Consider the following 20,160-nt stretch of genomic DNA (forward strand, 5'->3'; position numbering starts at 1 on the left):
AATTGCATTAAAGAAATGTATATTTAAAATTTAGAATACTGGCATATATATATATTAGAAAAATATGTTTTACAACCATAGCTGTGAGAAGAGCATTCTTTTTAAAAAGTAGACCCATTTATTAAAAAAAAATACATGTTCTACAGTGACAGTGTCGAACATTCAGCAAGCAGTAATAAAACCATTAAATCGAAAGACAGGCCCCCATTGTTTTCAGCTGTGCTTTTCCGTGGCAAGTCAAAATACACTCAGTTAAAACAATGTGGTTTCACAACTGATTCAGACAAGCCACAACTGGAGTGGCTGTCAGACAAGTGGGTGTGTCCGTGCAGGAAGGTGAGCTCTGTCCAAACCTGCTCACCTTGTCTGTTGTTGCAGCAAACCCGGACTGCATACCTGCAGTTACAGCATACAGGAAGAGTCTCCGTCGCTCTGCTTCTCCCAGCACCTCTTGTCAGTCTCTAAATCTGTGTATTTGAGCCTAGACTGGGGCTTTATAGTTAAGTCAGCAGATATGTCGGTGATACTGTATTATACCAGCGTGAGCGGCTCTCTTGCGGTACAGTATGCAGTCTTACTTGTCTCATTGTTTCGCTTGTAGCCAATTGCCAGTTCACAATATAAAGCAAACTCTTCTAAGAAATGTTGAATTTAAGTACATTGCGTTATCTTTGTGGAGTAAAACTTGACTTATCGTCTATTAAAATGAATGAATTTCTTTCCTGTGTAGCTGAAGAAGAATCAAGACCGTATCATTTCTGTCCTGACCTCCAAAAAGATCCCCTTTGAAGCTGTGGACATTGCTCAGGACACAGAAGTCAAGGATTTAATGAGGAAAAGGGTAGGGGACCCAACTGCACTACCCCCACAAATCTGCAACGGAGACGTCTACTGTGGTGTAAGTCTCACACGATTACCCGCTAATGTGATGATAAGCAGTGTTGACAGGAATTTAGAGGTATAATTGAATGTGAGTCCTTTACACGCTTCCTGATTCTGTCACACTGGAACAAAACTTTTGGTAGACTAAGGCGTAGACACTGGGGTAAAATAAATATTTACAGTATTTTTACCACCCACTGGTTAGCACAGTCAAGATGCCAGGTATGTTGACACACTTCCTAATCACTCCCACACCTTCATATGAACCTCAGTGGGTTTGTTTCATTTTGTGTGACATTTCACTAAGAGTAGATTAACACCTTAGAGTAGAACCTCACAGATTTTACACATGTGTGTGTTGACATGTCTTGGGGAGTACAAATCTAAATGTGAAACTCAAATGGTTCCAGAATGAGTTGTGAGAACCAGATGAAATGCCTTATGTGATATGACTAAGGGTATATTCACATCAGGCTCGTTTAGTCCACTTGAAACGGACCTTTTCTCTGTTGCAGACCTTTTGGGTAGGTGTGAATACAAATCAGGAATTCAATTCAGGTTCTGTAACGAACCCTTTGTCCTGTGATTGCAATCTGAACCTTTTCCAAACCAAATGCAAAATCCGAGTGCCTTTTTGGATTAAACGGGCTTCCATTTGTAACAATTCACCATACACACAAGGGACATCCTTTTAGGACAACAGTACCTTTTAATGTAATTAATATCTTTTTAAAAACTGACGTCGCATTTGAAGCCACCAATACACACAAACACACAAAAGCCCGACATGAGTGTGTATAACGTGCTTTTTTAAAAATTATGTAAATTCAGAATAATCCCAAATCTAATTTAAAAAAAATTAAATTTGCTCCATTCAACCCACTCTTAAATGTTTAATCGTTAAATTATATTAAGTTTGTTTAACTGCCAATGCCATGAAGTCATTTCATTCATTCATTCATTCTTTTTTTTTTTTTTTTTTTTTTAAACGTCCGGACCAACGCAAGTGAACTATTGGACTTTCCTGGTGTGAATACGTCCTAAGAATCACAGTTTGACAATAAGAGACTTAAAAAGAAAACAATTTTTAAGTCATTATTGTTTTTTCCAAACTGTCTTGTCACTGTGAGCTTTAAATTAGCCTTCTGCCATCCTTTTCCTCCAGCTTAAGGCACTTTTTTCATCTGCTGTGTACTGCAGCTTGAACTGCAACCTATGTTATGTCAATATGGGGAAAAATCTGTACTGTAATTAAATGCGAAAACATTGTGCATATACTGAGATTACATAACGTGCAGCACACAACCTCTCTACAATTTATTATGAAACAGTTAAAATGCCTAAAATAACTATGTGCTTCTTTTTGTCCTGTGCGCATCTCTTCACTCACATCCAAATCACTCAAACTTTTCTGTGTTTCAGGACATCACCGCATTTGAGAATGCAATTGAGACGGATCAATTAGAGAAGTTCCTCAAACTCTAATTGGCAGACATCACGAGCGACAAATACATCTTTCAGAGTGGATATTCTGTGTTTCTGTGATGAGAAAATGCAAATATGAAGCGGTGTAACTGCTTTTAATATGTTCTGTTTCCGTTGTTATTGGCATGCGAGAACAGTTGCATGTCTGAAATGTTTGTACAATTGAAATAAAATTCTTGAAATTGTTTGAATTGAATGATACATTCATTAAATTAGTAGAACTAGAATTACTTCTTTCTTCTCATGTGAAAGCCATTGAACATTTTACCTGTTGGTGAATTTAACCAATGGAAAGAACATTTCTTTAAAAATAAAGTTTTGATAATTGATATGATCAATAAAATACAAAAAATACAAATCAGATAAGGTGTCTGTGTCGTACTTTTTTTTTGGGGGGGGGGGGGGGGGTCTTTTTTTGTAATTTACTTTATTTGTTGGTTTATTTGTTTAATGTGTCCTCGTTCATCAGTATCGTTTGCTCAGCGATGCGCTTGAAATGTCCTTTAACTACCAGTCTACGAGTCGTGTTATTAATACAACGTATACTGAAGGACAATATTTATTATCTATGATAATCATATGGATGACAATCCACAGTGGATCGAACAACTGAAATTTCAACAGGCAGATCTTTGGACGCAACTGTGCGGGCCCGCTTGTATTAAAGCTCTGTCGCACGTTTGTGACGTCCTCTTTACCCGCTGCCCGAGAGGAGGATTTGGTGCGTTTCCGTAACTAGCGGCACAATCTACTGGATTAATCGAACATCTTAACTGATAAATTCATTTTAGTGCGTTGTTAGCGATGGATAATAACGCTGCCCTATTATCTTTTCTTTATTGCAGACCTTTAAGTCCCCCATCCATCGCAAATCTACAATGGCCGAGGAAGGGTGAGCATGACGCTTTTTTTGCCATTAGTTCGACAGTTTGAACCAAACTAGTAGACTTGGAATTATATATAATGTTTTTCCAAGGGAAACACGGAGACGCTGTAACGTTAATATTTCTTGTGGCTGCGGTAAATTTGTTACCATTCTATACAGCCTTAAAAACCTGATTTTCGGCTAGCTAAATCGCTAGCTTAGCCGATAGGCATGTTCGCAATTGTACTACAGACGTGTATATATACACACACGCGTGCAACTACCAGGTGTTGGTTGGTCAGACTCTTTAGTAAAGTTAGGTATATATGAGATTATGCAATGTATTTAAATGCAAAACGTTAGTGAATTGGACAAAGTAACGTGTAGTAATCGTGACAGATTCTATTTATGTGAAGTACACTGGCAGGTCTGAGGGCCACGGAAACAGAAGAAGCTAGATGAAAAGCTCATTTTTGCCATGTAATGAACTGTACTGAGCTTTGCTTTAATGCAAACGCAAAAGCAAAATGGCTTAAGTCAATCAGATATAATGTAAAGTCAGAATATGAGCAGGTATAAAGCTAAAATTAAGCTGCAAACAGGATCTTTGTTTACTCGTTAAATGTCTGATTTGTTGAATGAAGTGATGCCAGGTTTATCATCATCATATTGGTCAGATGTATATTTGGACAACAGAACCTTTTATTCATGACTGCGTTATCCCAAAGAGCTTCCTGGTGCTTGAATGATGACTTACAATCTTTTGTCGGATACCCCTTCACTCGACTATGAGTGAGATCCTAGTTCTGATGCCCCTGGGAGCTCCACTGGAATTGACTTGTGTATCACACCCACCCTCTTCAAATATTAAACATTGGTTTATCTCCATCCGTTGTGCATAGCATCGCTGCCGGAGGTGTGATGGATGTCAACACCGCTCTCCCTGAAGTGCTCAAGACCGCACTTATCCACGATGGCCTTGCCCGTGGTATCCGTGAGGCTGCGAAGGCCTTGGACAAGTAAGTGGGTCTTATTTACTCCGTCTTCGCTCTGAACTGTGTGGAAGCCAGACACGGTTGACTACTGAATCTACACGGTAAACTGTCAGTTTATCGCATTAATGGAGTGTAAATTTGCAGACGTCAGGCCCATCTCTGCGTCCTGGCTGCCAACTGCGACGAGGCCATGTACGTCAAGCTCGTGGAGGCCCTCTGCGCCGAGCATCAGATCAACCTGATCAAGGTAATGTGGCTGTTCAGGACCAGACCGTTTTTAGCAGCATGTGTTCAGGCACGTACGATGCAAGATTATTTTGTTGTGCGTGAATAGTGGAGTGTAGCATGTTGTGATGTACTGCTGTATCGCTGATGATAATTTGGCTCCCTCTACTGAATACTGTGAGGAGATCGCCACTGTTACCCAATTTCTGTCTGAGATAGAGTTTAGTACCCACAATGGCTACTATTTTATTCCACTGCATGACAAAATAAACTGCCTGAAAACCTCAGTGCATATTTGAATCATGTTTATGAGGATGGATGGTTGTTAACATGGTCTAGAATGGGTTCTGAGAGGAACTTGCATGTCTTCCAACATAACAAACATTTTCATTGTCTTGTTAAACTTGAGTATAACCAAATTTAAACTTTGCAGGTTGACGACAATAAGAAGCTCGGTGAGTGGGTCGGCCTGTGCAAGATCGACCGTGAGGGAAAACCCCGCAAGGTGGTGGGCTGCAGTTGTGTTGTGGTCAAGGTAAATTATTTTATTTTTTTATTTAATCACAATAAAGAGACACCACTGATCGTCGTTACGTACTCGGCCCAGTAATCGCATTAAGAAAATGTGCATAAAATACTAAGTTGGCTTTTTTTCACCAACTCTTTCATTGGCGTCGTCATTCTTCTTTAAATTATTCTGTTAGAATGACATGATGCTTCAACAGTTATATTTGGGAACCTTAACTGTCTCCTCCCCTTCATCCAAATATGGGTGTTAATTGCCCCCCACCAAAAAAAAGTGTTAAATGCTAAATACAAAGCTTCAAACTATAATCCACATTGGTCTTTCATACAGTCTATGATTGGGACTAGATTTGCCAGTGAATGCAAGCAGGTGCTGTGCTTTGTGCCATGCGTCTGTTGTCAATGACACCTGGCTAGATGACAGCCAGGGTACGAGCCCCGTCATCTACCTGTGATGTCTGGGGTCCCTAAGAATGGCTACATACAGAAACTAATAAGGGTATTCTGATAAGTTGGTGTAACTGATCCCTTAGACTGACAACCCGACAGAGTTTATGTTCAGATTGATATACATTTTAGATAAAGTGATCCAGGCAATTTCATCTGATTTAACGCATCAGTAAACATGAACATCAAGACATGAGTGGTAATTTGAGTTTAATTATGGGGCTTGTGTCAGTTGATGCCAACCAATCAGCCATTTAGTTGTAAAAAAAAAAATTTTACTCGATGGCCCTCAAATGATGTATGGCTACATTGCTGTTACTCTTGGTGTCCATTACCGTGTAAAGCAGAATCGGAGTGACCCCACAAATAGTGGTCATAGAAGTTGGTCTGGCTTCTAGGCTACGCAAAAACTAGGCGTCAGTATGTATACAGTAGCTGCAATGACGTATCAGTTGACGTTCAAGAGGCTAATTGGTTGTGTAGGTAACTTTCAGGTGCTCTGTAATTTATTGTAGAGACACAGTTTTGATATTAATTTGTCCGTGCACTCTGAATAAACTGAATTTCCCAGTTCATCTTAATTTGTCGTGCTGATGTAGCAGTCAGTCGTCTTGTTCCTAACCAGTTCATCTATGTATTTACAGGACTACGGCAAGGAGTCTCAAGCCAAGGACGTCATTGAGGAATACTTCAAAGCCAAGAAATGAGGTGTCAATAAAAAAACGTGTAAATGAAGCTGTTGTCTCAAGTGTTCCTTTACCCGTGCTTTGGTGTTAACAGTTGTTCGAGCTTAAACTCTTAAATGATTTTTTTTTCTCCTCTTTCATGAAGTGTAAAGACCAGATTGAAAAAGAACTTGTCTGATTTTGAAGTAGTGCAAGTATGGGGGAAAGAAAGATGAAGGGTCATTTTGGATGGGTTGTCTCCTTTTTTATATCTACGTACAGACATTTCAGAATAAAGAAAAGACATTCAAACACATTAAAGGCACAACACATGACGCACATCTTCACCTCCCCCAGAAAGAAGAAAAAAAAAATAGAAAAATCCAGAGAAATAAAGACAAGATCCCCAAAATTCAATTTCCTTTCCTTGACAAAAAAAACAGCCACCACTGTCCTTAAAGTTTATTGTAAATAATTTACACAAATTTCTACCACAGACAGCATTGTTGTGTTGTGATTATACCACCAGGAAGAAAACGCATTTTAAAATAAAAAAACAAAAACAGCCGTTATCCCAATATATGCGGTCTGTACAGAGAAGCCTTCAAATTTAATGACAAGGTGAGGACGATTATTCCCAGGTAACCCACAAGTCCTTATTGTAACCTGGGTGATCGGACCTCAAGGAGAGAAACATGCTTCCAGGCCAAGGGGGCTCTTCAGGACCATTTCAGTCTGCTACAGCTGCATAGACGGTACACTCACTCTTCACAGATTCGTCCCCAGCATCAAGATGAGGGCTGTGCTGTGTAGTTCCCAGTCCCACAGTCCCTTTTCTTCACTTCCTTTTCACCTCTTTGTTTCTTAAGACCGTTAAGAGTTTGTAAATCCAGACATTCAAAAAAAAAAAAAAATCACAGATAGTTGCAGTGTTGAGTTTGTTCTTAAATAGTTATATAAAAGAAGGGTGTTGCCTGGATGACTGTGTCCATGGTAACATTGCATGAGTCCATATTGCTATAATGGTTACAGGTACTCAAACTCCAGTGCTTGGTGTAATGCCAGCAGGTCAGAGTGACTGGATATCCTCCAGAAAGGCATGTTGTGCTGTGGAGTGGACACACAAGATTAAAACAGGATGCACTGTTGACAAAATTGCACACCACCACCTAGAGTCATGCAAGCTACGCTACAGTAGCTTGGGGCTGCTTGCTTTGCAATAGCACTGCAAACAAAATCCATGCAATTCTAAGGCTTACAGGAAGAGTTTGGCATTTTGGGAAATCTACTCGTTAGCTTGTCTTTACAGAGGTATGTTAGATGACAAGATTGGTATCACTTGTATATATGTCTGGTGTGTGTGTATATATATATATAACCCTCACAACATACAGTTGTCTTGACACTTTGGTGTGATGTATACTTTTGATCTAGTAAAATCAGATATACAAGTTTAACATTGTCTTTAAAGGACTTGTGCATATAATTTAGTGACACCTAGTGGTAAGGTTGCAAATTGCACCCAAGCAAAACATCCTACACACTGGCCATTTAAACGGAGCCGGGCCACAAATATTGGGGAAACTTAGCAGTTTCCCCAATATTTGTGGTATTGTTGCTAAGCTAACTGGCTGTGGGTTGACACGTCATATTTGACAAAGAGATGTGAGAGTAGCACCAGTCTTTTCATCTAACAAGCAAGAAAGCGAATAAATCCCAAAATGTCTAGCCTTTTTTTCTTTAAACAACAATCCCAGCACCTTACACAATGAATGAAACCCAAAGCTGGAGAAGAGAGGATTTATATTATAAACAAAATATGCCCTAGTGCAGTGAACTACATCACTGTTTGTTTTGTGGTTATTATTCTGTATGAATGAGATTGTTCAAAGCTTAGTCACTGTGTACATTTGGGCAGCCATTCAGCAACAATGTCAAATTAGGTTTTACATAAGCTCTGATTTAGACAGTGTGATCCACATTGACCAATTTGATGTCAATAATTTAGCAACGTTGCTCACAAATTTGCCATATTTGACTTGAGTTAAGTCCAAAATGTACATCATCGGCCAAGCCTCATTCGGAAATTTTCACTCTGACAGCTGCATTCAAAAGTCTCCTGTCGCTCTGTATGAAAGAGCAAACAAAACAAGGAAAAAAAACAAGCTAGTAGACCAGAAAAGGTAAACGACCAACACAAAACCGCTGCAGCAAAGAAAGGCAGGCTTCGTCCAATCAGATCTCACACTGTGCGGAGTAGGCGGGGGGGTCACGGTGAGGTTGCGGGTCCATTACCTTTTTGGCCGCCTGCTCCTCTTCCACACCGTCCCCAATTACAACATACACTACTTTCCTGCCAAACCTTTGCATTATGCGCTCAAAGCAACTCTCTTTTCCTGCAAAAAACAAATAAACAAGGGGAGGAAGGAGGGTCACAAGGTCAGAGGGGTCAAAGTTCAGGAGTCGTTTGTTTACCTGGCTGGCAGCATGCTCTTCATCCTTTCCATCGCCAATCACAACATATGTAATGTTAGTGCCAAAGCGGGAGACTATACGCTCAAAACAGCTCTCTTTGCCTGGAGACAAACAAATTGCTTTCACAGGTTTTTCCTTTGTTGTTTAGATGGAAACAAAACACAGGAAGAGGCAGAGCTGTGCGCACAAGGTGAAGACACACACACACACACACACATATACAATGAAAGGCCTTTATGCCTTTTTCTCACAACAGGCCGCTCACTCTGATCAATCCTGACACCCACATGGCGAAGCCCGAGAGATGCTTCAGTTCAGATAAACGTAATGACTGTGATTACCACTACGGCCCGAGCAGCAGATGTGCTGGCGAGCGCTTTCAGAAGTCGCCCTTCTCCGTGGATATACACACGGTGTTAACTGCATACAGAGCAGCCCAATCTAAAAGCAATATGTGTGAGAGTCTATGAGATGTGACATCTGACCGCTGTTCTAAACTTCTTGCGGTTGTCGTTGTAGCCATAACCCGGCAGTCTAAACACGGCGGGGCTGAACTGTGTGCAACATAAGCCGTCAAAGACACAAACACGCACACACTTGGACGTGAGTTTCCTTTGCTGAAAACGCCCACCATCTAATCTAAGTTGTTTTGTTCGCACTGATGTACGGTTGGATGTAGGCTAGCATTTGAGGTAACCATCTGAATCCTTTCAGAATGAGGGCGTCCGGGCCTGGGAGACAATCTGGGAATAAACAAGTCTGTCTGTCGAAGACCTTTTACATCCCCACGCGGGTGATTTCACCAAAAGTGGCTACCGAGGACTTTCTTCATATCGAAACTGGGTAGGACTACTTTATCTTGGAATTAATCAATGTTTCCAATTTAGTGAGAATGTGAGAAAGATGAGATTTTTCCCAGTCGTGTCCAGCTACGTAGGAACCAAGCTGCCGAAGTGTTGCTAAAATTCCTGTCGATGTTGTTACAATGTTATGTTCTTTTGGGAAACGTCAGTCCTGGCCTTCATCCGGATGATACTCCACATTCAGAAGGCTCACGTGGCAAAGGCAAGGAGGTGTTCCTAGTTCCCTAGCCAAGTCTAAACCCAGGTAAGGGGCTAACAGAAACCCAGCCGTCCATACGTCAGGTTACCACTTTTCCAACCATTTGATACTGAACACTACAGACCAGGAAAACCCCACGAGAGCTTTAGTTTTGGAGAAGCCCTGCTTTTCACATATGAACTTTGAGGACAAAATATTCATTTGCTTCTTAATCAGTGACCGGTCAGTTATAATGTTATGGCTGATTGGTGTATGTACCAGTGGTCTGGACACACCGTGGCTGCTTGGAGGAGTCACATGAATATCAAACCTTCATATTTTCTACGCCCTGTCTTCGTCTAGGATCTACATTCCTGTTTTAAATGTAACTTTGTCACATTTGAGTCACTCTGGGAACTCATTGTCTGAGTTTTGGCATTTCCAGTGTAGTCATCAGATACCAGGGCCAAGACATCGCTTATATTCCGACCAGCAACTTGAGACACGAGGACGGAGTAGGAGCTGAGAGATGACGTCCACGACTGGTTAGTAAGTAGCGAGTTTACGCTCTAGAAAAAGTTTCCATTTAAGGTATTAAACCAACCAAAGCTGCTTAAGTTTGGTCAACACAGCTCAGATTAATAAACCAACCACAAATCCCATAAAATCTTTTCTGCATATTCATGAGGGAATATCTGTTAGTTAGAGATTTCATTGTAGTAAAATAGATTTAGCATTTTCAATAAGTTCTTGGTTTTCAGTTCATGAATAAATAACTAAATTGTATGACATGACACAAACATAGTAATTAAAAGGAGCTGTGAATTAACGCTTCAGTTGAATGTGTAGCGACTTTAATGTCTTCATATATGAAGTGAATGGAAAAGCTGCAGTACATGGCTGAGGATAACTGTGTGCTTCTGTTTAACCTGAATTTAAAGCGCAGTCACACAAATACTGGAAACATTTAAACCACAGATATTCAATAAATTATGTAGACAGCTCCTCCACATTATACTGTATTATTTCTATTAGAACTAGGTCATTGCTTAGAATTCACAGAGAGCGCTCTTGTGTTTGTGTCTTACCTATTTTCGTTGCACTGTAAATGTTCTCGACAGGGAAAACCGACCCCAGACTATATAAGAGAACTTTAGCCAGCGCTGGTATGAGCTGCGTTGTGGTCACCAACACATTTACACAGTTACTCCTGTGCAAACATGGAGACAAAGACAACAAAAGAAGCAAGTGAACAAATTCGCTTTGGTGATGACGATGAATTAGTTGACTCTCTCTGTCATTTACAGACTGGAGGGAATCGCGGCCTCTGCGAGTTGACATAGAGTGGCACCTGGAGCTGATGATGGACAGGGACTTGAGCGCGTGGGTGAGCCAGGAGTCGGTCAGAGCCTCCACCTCTGCTCTGAGCTGCAGCCAGGCGTCTCTCTTGGCAGGACCCAGCAGACCTGAAACAGACCAGCCACTCACTTATTAACCTACGAGGAGTTTACAAACTGTAAACCTGCATTATGCAATTTATTTGGGGTAATTAAACTGCCCTTCTTAAATTTATAGTCTACATTTCAGAAGGAGTCACAATCACAATAAAAACTATTAAAAATATCAGGAATTGGTCAAAACAATGCATATGCTTAAAAGCTTTGAGAAATCACTTTCATAAAATGTATATCAGATATATTTAATATAGTATTATATCTTCTGAACGGAATCTGTAACATATGGACAAGGCAGAAGCTCATTCTGTAGGTACATGAATCTTTCCAGACAGATCATTAAAGCTATAGTGCGGGACTTTTAAATATAAATGAGTGTCCGTTACATCCGAGCCCTTTCCAAATGAGGTCACGCGAGACACGAGACTCAATACGCTGATGAGAACCTGGTGAATCTCTGTATTTCACCTGGTACTGGTGCATCAGCAGCGCCAATGCGTTTTTTTTTTACGTTAACCAGCAACTGTCAAGATGGAGACAGAGTAGCGCACAGCAGAGTTACAACCGTGACCCTCCGAATTCTCACGGTCACGAAGACTGAAACCGAACATAGGCAGCATCCGATTCTAGTTTCTGATGTCCCAGATAAAACTGTAACTTCAGAGGAAGCGTCGGAGTCCAAAAAAGAAAGTGATCGATTGAAAGGACGACTGCAGATAGGCACTAATGTCCTCATTGGAGACCACTGAAAATAAGGAATGACTGTAGGCTGAAGCCTGGAGCGGGAGACAAAAGTTCCGCATTGTAGCTTTAAAAATAACTGCACACCTCAACTAAGCAGAACTTCACCACACAGAGCCTCCCTCTGCCAGTGAACTCAGCTCTGATTGGCTTACCCCCCACATTGTTTTTGTACGTGCTATACAACTCTTTGACTCGTCGGTAGCGGAAGGCCAGTTTCCTCATCCAGTCAACGCCGCCGCGGACGCCCGTAGCCAGGCACAGGTTGGCGCTGGTTGCAGCTGCATGGAAGCCATCAGTTGCAAAACTGTAAGTACTGTCAATAATAATGATATGTTTTATTTGAAAAATCTGCTCTGGTAGAACAAAAAGACGGGTTATTGTGCGTTATTCAGTACCATGAACACAGGTGGCAACTTTCATTTGTACGGATGCAACACAGTATTATATTTGAAATGCAGACACAAAATACGACATCGTTCTTGTTTTATGTACGTTTTAGCAACACCAGCACAATTCTAAAAATACCAACAGACATCTGTACAAATTTGTGAAACATAGAATAATCACCTTAAGTCCTGGCCGTTGTCGTCTGATGACACATCGTCAATATGTACCTGATCACATTCCTGTAAAGAAACACACAAGATCATTTATGATGTTATGTCACCGTGAACCGCTAGAGGGCAGTAGTAATATTCCACTGAATGGCAGCCTGACTCCAAGACACCTTTAAATGCTTTGTTGTTGCCTGTGAAAAAGATTCAAATACACTTTTTTTGTGTGTATGTGTGCGGGTGAGTCTGATACTTGTGTCTCACCTCCAGGTCATTAAAGAATAAATGTGTGTCGGCCAAGTTGAAGATCATTTCTTCCATCCTCAGACCCAGTGTTACTGCCATCGGAGGGTCCTAGCAGAAGAGGAAGATGACATCATCAAGACATCACAACACATGACAACAACAGCTAAACAATCAATTGCCCCGGCACCCCTGAAAAACAAGTTTTCACACTTTAAAAAAAAAAAAAAATAATAATCACAATTCACACCCTAGCCCTCCTCCCCTATTTGCAGAATTGGTACGTTCCACTCATCACAGCAGATGCTGACAGACAGGTTGCACTTGTTCTGTCCCATCAACATTCTTTAAGTTGGTGGGTGGGGGGGGTTGTGAGGAAGTGTGTGTCTCTTCGTTGTGTGTATTCCAAAGTGTAGGCACCCTCAAAGGGTGGTATGTGAATGGTTTGTGCGTGCGTGTGTGTGTGTTTGGGAGAACGCAGCCTGCCCTGCCAGCCCGGGGCTCAGCTGCAAAAACCATCATCTGTGATAGGTCAGCGAGGGTCGACAGCCTGCCGCACGATTCGCTGACGCTGTCAGACGACCAGAATAGAAAGGAACTAACAGGAAGGAGAGTGAAAGTGAGAGAGTCTGTGCGCAGACATGGAAAAGAGAGAATTCCTGAGTGTGAAAGATGTGAGACGCCTCAGGCGCTCCAGAATAGTTGCTAATAGTGATAGCAGCGATTCGGGCTGAATTCTTTTTCCCGCTTCCCCGTCAGTCACCGACACGAGAGCCACTTGAGTTTGTCTCTCAGGCAATGATTATGTTGTCTGCCAGCCAAAAGAGAGTTGCGGCGCAGTGGCTTTTCGTTTTCTTTTTGTCAAGTTCAATCAATCACAAGGAATAGCAAATATTACTTTGGCCCAGTTTCTCCATCTCTGCTGTTGCCCTGAAACTCAACACCCCGCGATGACGTGTGCATTATCCCCGACCGCGATAAGCGAGAAATGACGATGGGTAACGTGTCCCCCGCGGTGAAGATGCCTGTGTGTGCATTCGTCGTTTGAGGCAGTTATACCCTCAAAGCCAGACCAGAGGGTGCGCTCAGGTCCTGTGGTTTCCATGTCAAAAGCGTAAACACTATTTTGGGCGAGGTGTGAACAGACGCAGCTGCCACTATATTTCTCAAAGACGGCAGCAGAAAATGAGGTGAAAAATGCTCGGGCGAATATTCCTCAGGCGGATATTTACGAGTGTATCTTGTCGTCTTTATCTTGTCGTCATTGAAAGCATCCATTGTTTGTTTGAAAGGCAGGACAGAAATTCGTATTCGGTGTTCCCCTGCGGTAAATACAACATAAACCACGCTGAATTAACCACAAGGGCACATGTGTTCTCTCCCTCTCTCTCACACACACACACACACACACACAGTGATTTACAACACACCGGGGCCTTTCTTATACCCATTAAATCCCAATTGCCAAACATTAAATTCCACAACTGCAGAGCAACCAGGAAGCACGTCGGTGCCCGCAAACCCTATCTGTAAAACGCCTGGGCTCCTACGGCTCGGTGCGAGCCCGGTTCCAAGCTGAGTGCGCGCCGTGCCAGCTTTTGTTCGGCTGCCAGACGGGAATATCAGAAGGGATTTTGGGGATGCAGAACCCGCACAGGCAGGCTGGTGGCTACTCCGGTGCCCACAGGAAACGACATCACCCAATAAAAATCCGTAGCCTTGGCCGCATAGGATGATCCCAGACCGGAGCCAAGAACTATTAAAATAAAGGGAACTATAAACAGTGCGGCCACTGCGCGAGGAGGCGAGACCACCAAATAAGTTCACAGAGAAAAACTGGAATAAACATCAGTGCGAGTAAGAAATTAGCACATTAAGTCATGATTCGACTAATGAAAGCGTTGACAAATATTAATGGCTACATTTAAAGACTCGTTTTACAATGCATGTGATCATCATCGCAAATTGACCGTGTAATTCCTGTGAGTAGTTGATGTAGTATTCGCAATCTGGAGAGTAAAGAGAAAATGATTCACGGTGTGCGCTCATTCTGTTTACGGAAAAAAAAGGTGAAATGAAAGTACGAGTGGGGTACTTAGGCATATCTGAAATCATGTCTGGTTGATAGATGATGTTGCATTAGCATGTTTACTAGCTTTTCTTTGGTGACTTATTGTTTCCTGATGTTTAACTGTTTAGGAAAAGATGAACGTTTGGGACAGTAGTTATTAACTTGATGAATTTGTTTCATAAGTAGAAGTATTTTCAATAAAGAATGCTGTCCACAGTTCTTTAGCAGTGGTAGCCAACAGACAAATTTGGGGTCAAAAAGTATGTTTCTTTTTTTATGTACCTTTTATTGGCTGGACAGCAACAGGTCAGTAACATTTTGTGGAGGAAAAACCCCTCCTCTATTTCCAGTCCTTCGGTCAGTTGGTAATAAGGTGATGTATCACCTCTCCAGACTCCTGGAGTGGAGTCATACCCCTTTAAGCTATGATGCTTCAGCTATAAAGTGGCTATTGACCAAGGTGTGTAGGTTCAAGAGCTCTAAATCAAATTAGACTCTACTTTGTCAAACAGAAGCAGCACAACACGGGCATGGGTATATAAACCGAACCAGAGCAAGTCGGAACAATTACACACAGAGATCCAATTACAATTATAATTACACCCTTGACTTTTTATAAGGTGCCTCTGTGCTTGTTAAACCTTCTGGCGGAAAAACATGAAAAATGCCCGTGGTCGGCCAGGTAAAGAAGTTTATGCGAGCTTCCAAACCGAAAGACTGGGCCTTTAAAGAGAAAAATTTGGATGAAAGCAATAAGGTGTCGGCAAGAAGAATGTGAAAACAGTGCTGCCTTCATAAGCTGCAAACATTTTGTCACCGGTAAGTGAAACATCCAAATGTCAATTTTAATCTAGTTGGGCTACAGTGGACGCCTTGCTTTATAGTGGAATGTAAATCAGAAAGCTTTGCTGTTATTATATTTTCAAGTGCCTTAACTAACTTTAGTAGCTCGTGGTCATATATTGTGCTAACATAGAACATAACATAGAAATATTTTGTGTTTTTATCTTGCTATTGGCATTTGGTTAATGTTTTGGACATATTGTGCTCTTTGTTGATGCGGCAGTTTTCCACTCCAGTGTGCCTGGCTTTCCAACAGGCACTCCGTCTCTATAGACACTGTGAAAACAGTGCCTTACCTTGCCATATTTCTGTGCGTAGGAGCCCGTGAGCAGAGAATGGAAGACGATGATTGTCTCATCCAGGTCCCACACGAACACCCTCTGCCGAGACAACAAAACAAAGACAGAGAAAATGAGGATTTCGTTTTTTGGAAACCTTAAACGGACAAGCGATCTCTGTCTGCGTCTTGTCGCCTGCTCCTTCGGGCTACGATGAGCAGCTGCGCGGATGAGATCGGCGACTCACCTCCAGGTCGCTGTCGGGCGGAGGGGAGGGGTTGTTTTTGCGGCCCCTGCCCCGAGACTTGGACCCCCCACTCCGGCAGGCTCTGTCGTCCAGCTCTTTAATGGGCGTGGACGGGCTCTGCACTGTATCAAAGTCCCCTAAGAGTGTACGCAAACACGTAATTGAGACATTTGAAATTTACAAGTGATCAAATGACTGTGCAAGCAATCACAAACTACATTCACTCCATTACGGCAACAGTAATGATGCGGTTTGAGGTGAACCCGCAGGTGCTCCGGAGTTGTATCCACTTCAGGAAAAGCCATAATTCATGCTTGGTACAGTAATAAGCTGTCTTGTTTAATAATTCAAGGTAATTGACAGATCAAATTAAAGGCTACCAGGGAACCTATACAAAAGTACCATTGGAATTCTGGCTGATTCATGATAACATGTACAAATTTAACAGAGAAGGGGGAAAATGCAATAAATTACACCCGGCAAAGATAAAATACACACAATATTCCGCAGGAGCATTCATGAGCAGGCACGCTAAGCCGAACGCACACATACACACATTCTTGCACACACGCGCACGCCCTCCTCTTGCCACATGCTCCCACCGCTGCGGCGTAACTAGAACCAGACTTCAGGCTTCGGCTCTCATATTGTTATGTCTCAATCAGGGAGAAAGGCAGAGAAAGCGAAGGAGAGGGGGAGGATAAAGACACAAACAGTGCGCGAGTGACAAAAAAACAGACACCAACCGTAACTGCGGGAGAAAAGAGAAACGAGCGAGAAACGCAGCGAGAGGAAAAGTGCCAGTGACAGGAAGAATGATAAGCTCCTTTAATCAGGCTTCCTGAGTTACAGCCAAGACAAACGGAAGAAAAATAAGAAAACGGAACAGTTGACTGCGAGGCTGTGTTTCTGTACACACGGGTACTGTTTTCTCCTCTTGCTCGAGCCCGTCTGCAAAAGTGCAATATATAACATAACTCTTCTCTAATCAAAGTCTCCGAGGTTAATGTAAACACAGACTCTCCAATTAGTGAGCTTGATGCCAGGTAACTATAGCTACAGTCTGAAGTTGCTTCCTGTGCTTCATCATGGCTAAAAAGACCATTTTGAACTCCCAAGCCCAAACTGTGGTATTTTTTTTTTGTAAAGGAAACATGATTACATAACCACAATTAGACACGGCAAAAAAAAAAAAAAAAAAAAAAAAGGCCTTACGTTTAGTTGCATATTTGTGAAGCTGAGACTGGAGTGTTGCTAATTTGATTGTTTCATTCAGCGCAGCATCCTCCTTGTTTACACAAACCTGGGTGAAGTTCAGCAGCTTGCCCGGTCATGGCGGGGGTGGGGTCTTGCAGTTGGTAGGCCGCCGTGGAGCCCGTGCCGTCCACATTGTTGGAGGTCATATACGGCCCGTACGGGGACGTGGAATAATACTGGGCGTACTGGTTTTGGCCAAACGTTGTATATGAGGGGTATTCCTGCAGGAAATAACACACGGACATACCATGGTAAGGTTCAGGCTCACTTCTGAGGGCAGATTTTACAAGCGTACCCTCTCATTTCTCTAATCTTTTATCCCCTCCGTTCTGTTTTTTATATATATATATATATATTTATCCCCAAAGCAATTAAAGCCTTGTGTTGCTGCTTTTTACTGACCCAGTGGAGATGGGTGCTTTTATGAGTTGGCTCTCTAAACCTGTCACTACATCCATCTCCAGAAGTCCTTAAAAACTGCAGCACACCACATGAATGCGTGCACACACACAGATTTGCTCTCTATCTGACTCCTATCCCCTCCTTCTTTTTTCTTTTTTTTTTTTTTTGTTTCTCGCTTGCTGCCTCCTTTCCCGGTAAACTCATGCGGTCACGTCCATCACTTCTGAGAACATTACATTGACTAACATTCATTTGCTAGAGAATTACCCTAACCATGACTACTACCTGTGTATCTAAACACCGAACTTCAACTTCAACCGAGACTCTAAACTGAGTCTAAAATCTGAATCTTTTACTTGTTGCTTTTCTGTCCCCGAATTGAAGCGGGGTCCCCACAGTGTGACTGCTTAAACAGATTTATGTCCCCGCAACGTGAGTAATACAAGCACACACACAAGCGCACACCATATCCCCCCGTAATCCACCCACACGGGCCAAACCTTGACTTTCTTCCTGTAAACAGCCACATCTATCATAGCGAGACATTAAAATCCCCCTTTAAGCATTTTACTACCACAATGCCATTCATCATATGGACATAGAGAAATATTTTGAACAAAACAGTCTTTCACAAAGACTAATTGTCTGTTTCTCTCCCAAGTTTTTCCCTGTCGCAAGGTTGCAGTGTAATCAGAGTTTATTACTATTAAAGCTAGCCTGAACGAGGAAAGTTGCGTGGGAGCGTGACTGCAAAACCACTTCTACGATCTTCGATTTGGGCCAGCGTAATGAGGGAAATGACATTTGCTTGACCGCGAAGAACAAACACATTAGCGTGGTTCGATCTGATCTGGCAGGAGCCATCATAGGAAATGGGCTTTGTGATTGTGAACGGTCAAGGTTTGAAATGGATGGATGAGTGTTGCATGCGCCCCGCATACCTGCTGTGTGGCAGTGTAGTTGGCGGGGTTGGACACTGAGTTGTTGGTGGCGTAGAGGCCTGAGGAAGGAGTGAAACTGGAACCTGGGGAGAAGACGGACGAGAACAGTTAGGAAAAGGACTCGAGAGAGGTAAGACAGAAAAACGTTATTATATATTTTTCTGAATTCTTTTAAAATCGGATGAATGCATGCTTGTATTTCTCGAGATGACGGGCGAAGCAGTTGTTTCCTTAGCTGCTTTGTGAACGGACCTGGCATCTGGTAGGGTGAGTAGGCAGTCTGTCCGGGCTGAGGCGTGGTGAAGCCAGGGCTGTAGCTGAGGCCTGTCTGCAGAGGAGACTGACTCTGGGCTGGCTCCGCTTTAATGCCTGGAAGCATCAGACCGAGGTCTGTGACAAGAAAAAAAAAAAAAAAACAGTATAAATTCTGCAAGTTACAACATCAGCAATGATTAAAAGTCATTAAAACTGCAGATTTTCAGGCTTTTACGATCGATTAAAAAATGTTTCCATTGTCCATTTTGCCGGCTGTCCCACGATGTCGTGCTTTGTATGGGTGGAAATATTTCATTTCCCCCTCAATATAATATGAGTAAAGTGCATTCATAAGTAACACGCTCAGTTTCTGCTTAGGCTTACTGAGGCTTTTACTGTGCTATGACATCTTTTAGAGATTTTGGGTGCACATTGTTCGCTAAGCATGTAGTTATGTTATATGTTTTTTCAGTTCTTTGGCACAAGAAATGAAGAAATGCTTCTTTTTCCTTCAGCCTTTTTTTTAAGTGCTGCGTGTACATGCATGTACGAGACCCTCTTAAAAACTTTGTGCACGACTTCCAAAAATCTGTCCGGACTGAAGCGCAACCCCGGGGCTTTCGAATTTAAACAGACTCGTCGACGTTTCCAAAAGTCTTTGTTTTATCACTCCGTAAATGCCCGAGTTCTGCGAACTGTGGATGTGTGAGTGTGTTTGTTGGTACCGTAGGTGGACAGCCCGTAGGCCTGCCCTGTCTGGGAGTAAGCAGTATAGACGGTTGATTGCTGCATGCTGCTGAACTGAGGCTGGCCGGCGTACGTCGGCATGGGAGGCGCCGCCGGCGTGGAGAGGATGTGAGGATAAGGCCTGGAGGAGGGAAAGAGCCACAGATGTGAGGTAGGTGTGTAGGAGGTGTATGCTGACGTGCAGACGCGTAAAGGCGCGCGCAGACAAAGCTGCTCCAGCTTTCGTGCGGGACTTACTTCGACGGGTAGAGGGGAGGGGAGTACTGATGGGCCGAACGAGGGCTGTACCCGCTGCTCGTGATCACTGGAAACATTACAATAATCAAAAACAAACAAACAGCAACAACAACAACAACAAAAAAAAAAGACGGTGTCAACTCAAATCTTCTGTTTTCTTTGACATTTAACAAAACCACTCGTGGACGGCGCAATTCAAGGCCTCAAGCTCAGTTCAGCTGAAATGCCTTTCCAGTAAACATAATTTGAAGCATTTTGAATGGAGAGGAGCCAAGATCTCCC

General features: G+C 42.5%; 3 protein-coding genes, 1 long non-coding RNA gene and 2 other non-coding genes across 11 annotated transcripts in view; 5 read left to right on the forward strand and 1 right to left on the reverse strand.

Annotated features, from left to right (window-relative positions):
- Positions 1 to 367: 367 nt before the first annotated feature.
- On the forward strand, positions 368 to 2,563 carry zgc:153284 (uncharacterized protein LOC751696 homolog). The gene is made up of 3 exons (XM_047573920.1): positions 368 to 559; positions 731 to 898; positions 2,305 to 2,563. Exons 1-3 carry the CDS (start codon positions 515 to 517, stop codon positions 2,365 to 2,367), a joined length of 276 nt encoding a protein of 91 aa, XP_047429876.1. The 5' UTR covers positions 368 to 514; the 3' UTR covers positions 2,368 to 2,563.
- Positions 2,564 to 2,973: 410 nt separating this feature from the next.
- On the forward strand, positions 2,974 to 6,159 carry rps12 (ribosomal protein S12). Its single transcript, XM_047573610.1, has 6 exons — positions 2,974 to 3,088; positions 3,213 to 3,259; positions 4,135 to 4,251; positions 4,372 to 4,474; positions 4,886 to 4,987; positions 6,069 to 6,159. The coding sequence occupies exons 2-6, from the start codon at positions 3,246 to 3,248 to the stop codon at positions 6,129 to 6,131; spliced, it is 399 nt and encodes a 132-aa protein (XP_047429566.1). The 5' UTR covers positions 2,974 to 3,088; positions 3,213 to 3,245; the 3' UTR covers positions 6,132 to 6,159.
- On the forward strand, positions 3,972 to 4,037 carry LOC124999590. The gene has a single exon (XR_007111196.1). It is a non-coding gene; the product is annotated as a small nucleolar RNA SNORD101 (small nucleolar RNA).
- On the forward strand, positions 4,590 to 4,672 carry LOC124999593. Its single transcript, XR_007111199.1, has one exon. It is a non-coding gene; the product is annotated as a small nucleolar RNA SNORD100 (small nucleolar RNA).
- Positions 6,160 to 6,332: 173 nt separating the features above from the next.
- The window catches only part of eya4 (EYA transcriptional coactivator and phosphatase 4), a 42,272-nt gene continuing 28,444 nt past the window's right edge, over positions 6,333 to 20,160 (reverse strand). For 3 of the 6 annotated variants that reach the window (XM_047573607.1, XM_047573605.1, XM_047573608.1), the window contains 14 exons: positions 19,879 to 19,945; positions 19,620 to 19,762; positions 18,892 to 19,029; positions 18,640 to 18,722; positions 17,343 to 17,517; positions 16,040 to 16,176; positions 15,811 to 15,894; positions 12,622 to 12,711; positions 12,371 to 12,429; positions 11,956 to 12,116; positions 10,957 to 11,071; positions 10,694 to 10,815; positions 8,385 to 8,485; positions 6,333 to 7,196 (listed from right to left, as the gene is read on the reverse strand). In XM_047573607.1, coding sequence (XP_047429563.1) covers positions 7,116 to 7,196; positions 8,385 to 8,485; positions 10,694 to 10,815; positions 10,957 to 11,071; positions 11,956 to 12,116; positions 12,371 to 12,429; positions 12,622 to 12,711; positions 15,811 to 15,894; positions 16,040 to 16,176; positions 17,343 to 17,517; positions 18,640 to 18,722; positions 18,892 to 19,029; positions 19,620 to 19,762; positions 19,879 to 19,945 — 1,556 coding nt within the window. In that variant the 3' untranslated portion in view covers positions 6,333 to 7,115. Of the gene's footprint in view, positions 7,197 to 8,384; positions 8,486 to 8,564; positions 8,666 to 10,693; positions 10,816 to 10,956; positions 11,072 to 11,955; positions 12,117 to 12,370; positions 12,430 to 12,621; positions 12,712 to 15,810; positions 15,895 to 16,039; positions 16,177 to 17,342; positions 17,518 to 18,639; positions 18,723 to 18,891; positions 19,030 to 19,619; positions 19,763 to 19,878; positions 19,946 to 20,160 lie in introns of those variants that run through there. The other 3 variants (XR_007111112.1, XM_047573606.1, XR_007111113.1) reach the window with 3 other exon arrangements.
- LOC124998948 lies at positions 8,672 to 10,371 on the forward strand. The gene is made up of 2 exons (XR_007111114.1): positions 8,672 to 9,671; positions 10,051 to 10,371. It is a non-coding gene; the product is annotated as an uncharacterized LOC124998948 (long non-coding RNA).

This window comes from Mugil cephalus, chromosome 21, assembly GCF_022458985.1.
Source record: "Mugil cephalus isolate CIBA_MC_2020 chromosome 21, CIBA_Mcephalus_1.1, whole genome shotgun sequence".
Lineage (NCBI taxonomy): Eukaryota > Metazoa > Chordata > Actinopteri > Mugiliformes > Mugilidae > Mugil > Mugil cephalus.